Source organism: Aphanomyces invadans (assembly GCF_000520115.1).
Source record: "Aphanomyces invadans strain NJM9701 unplaced genomic scaffold supercont1.54, whole genome shotgun sequence".
Lineage (NCBI taxonomy): Eukaryota > Oomycota > Saprolegniomycetes > Saprolegniales > Verrucalvaceae > Aphanomyces > Aphanomyces invadans.
The window spans coordinates 112,738-116,460 of NW_008580199.1; the positions used below are offsets into that span (position 1 = coordinate 112,738).

A 3,723-nucleotide genomic window follows, 5' to 3' on the forward strand; every position below is an offset into this window, starting at 1 on the left:
CTTGGCTGTAGGTCGTGAATTCCGATATAAGGTGACGATTTGGAAGTAGACCGATGTACAATCATTGGATAGTATTGCGAAACTGGTGTATCATGTGTGTTCACAAGCCCTGATGAAATCACGTTCGCGTTCGCAACAACCAACTGGAGATTTCAAGGGTTGGTTATACAAGAAGAATATGCATTTTTTGGTTTGAGTACTTTGGACCTTTGGCCACTGCGATTGGTCCATCCATCTGAAATGCTTCTTGATTGGATGGTTTTGACCAATGGTAATGCAGGTGGACAGCAACATCACCTTCTTGACTGCCATCACCAAAACTGTCGTCAACAATGATGGGGTTGTCCAGTCGAGTCGCCCTGGTGGCCGCAGCATTTACGCATGCCATAAAGCCGACGACTCGACCACCGAATCCACACCTCGTCACTTCAATGCCACACTACAGCGACTCGCGGGCGATTAACTTTGATCACTACGCGGGTCACATTCGCTTGCCGAGCAATGGCCAAAAGATGTTTTACTGGCTCGTCGAGTCGGAATCGAACCCGTTGACCGACCCGTTGGTGTTGTGGCTCAATGGTGGACCAGGTTGCTCGTCGCTCGGTGGGTTCTTCAACGAGTTGGGCCCGTTTGTCGTCGAAAGCGATCTGAGTGTGAAGCGCAACCCGTACGCGTGGAACCGCAAGGCGAACGTGGTGTTTCTCGACTCGCCGGCCGGCGTCGGCTTCAGCCAACCGTTGCTGGATGCCTCGAAGTACAACGACGAGTTCACGGCCAGTCGTATTCACGAATTCCTGGAGGAGTTCTTGGCCATGTACCCAACATATTCCGACCGACCGCTCTACATCACGGGCGAGAGCTACGCTGGCATGTACATCCCGTATTTGGTGCAAAAATTAGTGGAGTTGCCGATCCCGCATCTGAAATTGACCGGGTACGCGATCGGCAATCCGTTTACAGACACCATCATCGACGGTACAGCAGCCATTCCTCGATCTACTAGCCATGCCGCGCTTGCGAGCTCAATGGAAGTTGGTCTGTAGCGTCGGCGTACTTGGACTACTTCTACACACATGCGCTGATGTCGCTCAAGGCGTACGAGCTCGGTCGACGGGTGTGTGGAGCGACGGGCGTGTCTGGGTGTTTTTATGGTACGGCAAATCCACCGAGTTGCTGAGCAACGTTGCGTCGTGATGCTGTCGTTGCTCAGTACGTTTGTCTGATCTAGGCGGCAACGAGTGCCCAACCGAGTGCTTGGCGGTGTTGGTGGAAGCTGGCTTTGGCCAAGAGAGCATGCTCGACCCGTCCGACATTTTCGGCGACGTGTGCCTTGCGACTCAATCGGCCACCCTGACTACGTTCATGGCGCAACAAGCCACACGATATCGGCGCACGAGCGCCACGAAAAACATTCGGCCACTCACCCATCGCGGTGTCGTCGGCCCTTGTCAAATGCAATACACGACGAAATACTTGCAGCTATACGCGGTCCAACACGCACTGCACGTGTACGACGTGCACGTGAACTGGGCGCCGTGCAACGACCACGTCGCGGCTCGGTACACGCGGAGTCGGTCGTCGTTGCCAATGTACAAGTCGATCCTTCAATCGGGGCTGAAGGCGCTCATATACAGCGGCGACGCCGATGCGACGGTGCCTTTTCTTGGGACCGAGCGCTGGCTCTCGTCGGCTGGTGGCGACCTGGTCACGGCAGCGGCATCGTCACATGGCTCAAATCAAAGCCGCGGCCTCCAACTGCCCATCTTGGCCCCGTGGCAAGCCTGGTTTGGACCAGACAAGCAACTCGCGGGGTACTCGACGCGGTACACCAATGTCACGTTTACAACTGTCAAAGGGGCGGGGCACATGGTCCCAGCCACACGACCGCTCCACGCCCTGTTCATGATTGAGTGTTTCCTCCATGGCGACCACCAATGCGCCTCGTTCACGTACCCGAAGGACGCTTTGGAATACTTGAGCGGAGCCGATCCGAGCGTTGCAGTCGGGTCGGACGCTGATCGAAGCGGAGCTCTCATTCCATGGGCAATCACGGCCGTCGTCGTCGTGCTCGGGTCTGTGATTGGCCTTGTGTTTTGGGCCAAGAAGGAGCCTCCGCAGTACGTTGAGCTTAGCGTCGAGAAATCCACCGTGAGTTCGCGGTCGCTGTCGACCACCGGTCTGTATCGATAGAAATGTCAATGACGTCCAATGTGGTTTGTCGGGGGTTTCCGACGCAATGTGGCGAATGTGTTGGGACATCCATTGCAGCCGCCATGGTCCCGATTCGTTCGCCAGACGGCGCCAGCGACAAAACCCCGACGAAAACGCCAACGGATGTGCCATGCACTAGTCCACCCATGGCCAACGATTCCTCCAAATCAACCGACCTGCCATCCATCCCAGGAACACATCGGATCATGTCGAACCATGGTGCTTTCAAACCTCAATCAATCGTCCATGGACCACAAGACAAGCGAGGGCACGGCTTCATGCATCCCCATTCTCACGTGCGCGCCATCAAGTGAATCTCGATTGCATCGGGTTGGCTGGGTAGTTGCTGGCGCCTACACTTTGCTGAAGATTTGGCGGGGGGCCACCGCCTCACGACGGCTGTCTCGTAACACCCATGGAGTCCGTCTCCGAAGTTCAACTTGATGCGAAGGATCCGTCCCCCCACAAATATCAAGGTAAAACATGCATTCCCTCCCTCTCGACCACATGCATTCTTGGTTTCAAGAAAATGTTTCCAAAATCAAAGCAATTTTTATATTAAAACTAGAATTGGTTCACACGTGTGCTGCCTTCATTGAGGAATTTGGTATGACCCCTCTGGGCATTTAGTTTTAGTTTTACATGCTAGCCCGACCTCCACTGCCCTGGTCTCGCCCCATCCCGTCGAGTCGACTCAGTTGTCATTTTGCCTCGGTCGAAGCGTGATGGTGTCCATGACATTTGCCTGGAGCGCTATGAGCGTCGTTGTAGCGGTCGTGGCTGCGTCCAGCAGCCCACACAAGATCTCGTCGCTTCCTGGCTACAACGACGCCAAGCCCATCAATTTTGACCAGTATGCCGGCCACATGGCCCTGCCGAGCAATGGCCAAAAGATGTTTTACTGGCACGTCGAGTCGGAATCGAGTCCGTCGACCGATCCGTTGGTGCTGTGGCTCAACGGCGGCCCTGGCTGCTCGTCGTTGACTGGTTTCTTTGGCGAGTTGGGACCGTTTGTCGTCCAGAGCGACTTGAGTGTCAAGCGCAACCCGTATGCGTGGAACCGCAAGACGAACATGGTGTTTTTGGAATCGCCAGGCGGCGTCGGGTTCAGCCAGCGCGTGAACGAGACTCTGTACACAGACGACTACACCACGGCGCGAGCGTACGAGTTCCTCGAGCAATTCTTTGAGCTGTACCCGACCTACAAGAACCGGGACTTTTACGTGACGGGCGAAAGTTATGCCGGCATTTACGTGCCGTACTTGGTTCACAAACTGGTCAAGGACCCGATTGCGAACGTCAAGTTGACGGGTTTTGCAATTGGCAATGCATATACTGACAGTGCGTCGGATGGTGAGTGACGCATGACGACCGCGGCGTCGTGTGATGGGTTGTATGCTGCTGTAGCTGGCTCGTATATCGACTACTTCTACTCGCACGCGCTGATTTCGATTGAAAAGTACGAGGCTGCGGCGACGGTGTGCCCCGGCAACGCGATCTCGCAGTGCATGA

General features: G+C 55.2%; 2 protein-coding genes across 2 annotated transcripts; both read left to right on the plus strand.

Annotated features, from left to right (window-relative positions):
- Positions 1 to 431: 431 nt before the first annotated feature.
- On the plus strand, positions 432 to 2,251 carry H310_13600 (hypothetical protein; the record flags this gene model as incomplete). The annotated part of the gene is made up of 3 exons (XM_008881153.1): positions 432 to 975; positions 1,044 to 1,151; positions 1,229 to 2,251. 3 exons carry the CDS (start codon positions 432 to 434, stop codon positions 2,188 to 2,190), a joined length of 1,614 nt encoding a protein of 537 aa, XP_008879375.1. The 3' UTR covers positions 2,191 to 2,251.
- A 685-nt stretch (positions 2,252 to 2,936) lies between these two features.
- On the plus strand, positions 2,937 to 3,723 carry H310_13601 (hypothetical protein; the record flags this gene model as incomplete). Its single annotated transcript, XM_008881154.1, has 3 exons — positions 2,937 to 3,564; positions 3,619 to 3,670; positions 3,717 to 3,723. The coding sequence occupies 3 exons, from the start codon at positions 2,937 to 2,939 to the stop codon at positions 3,721 to 3,723; spliced, it is 687 nt and encodes a 228-aa protein (XP_008879376.1).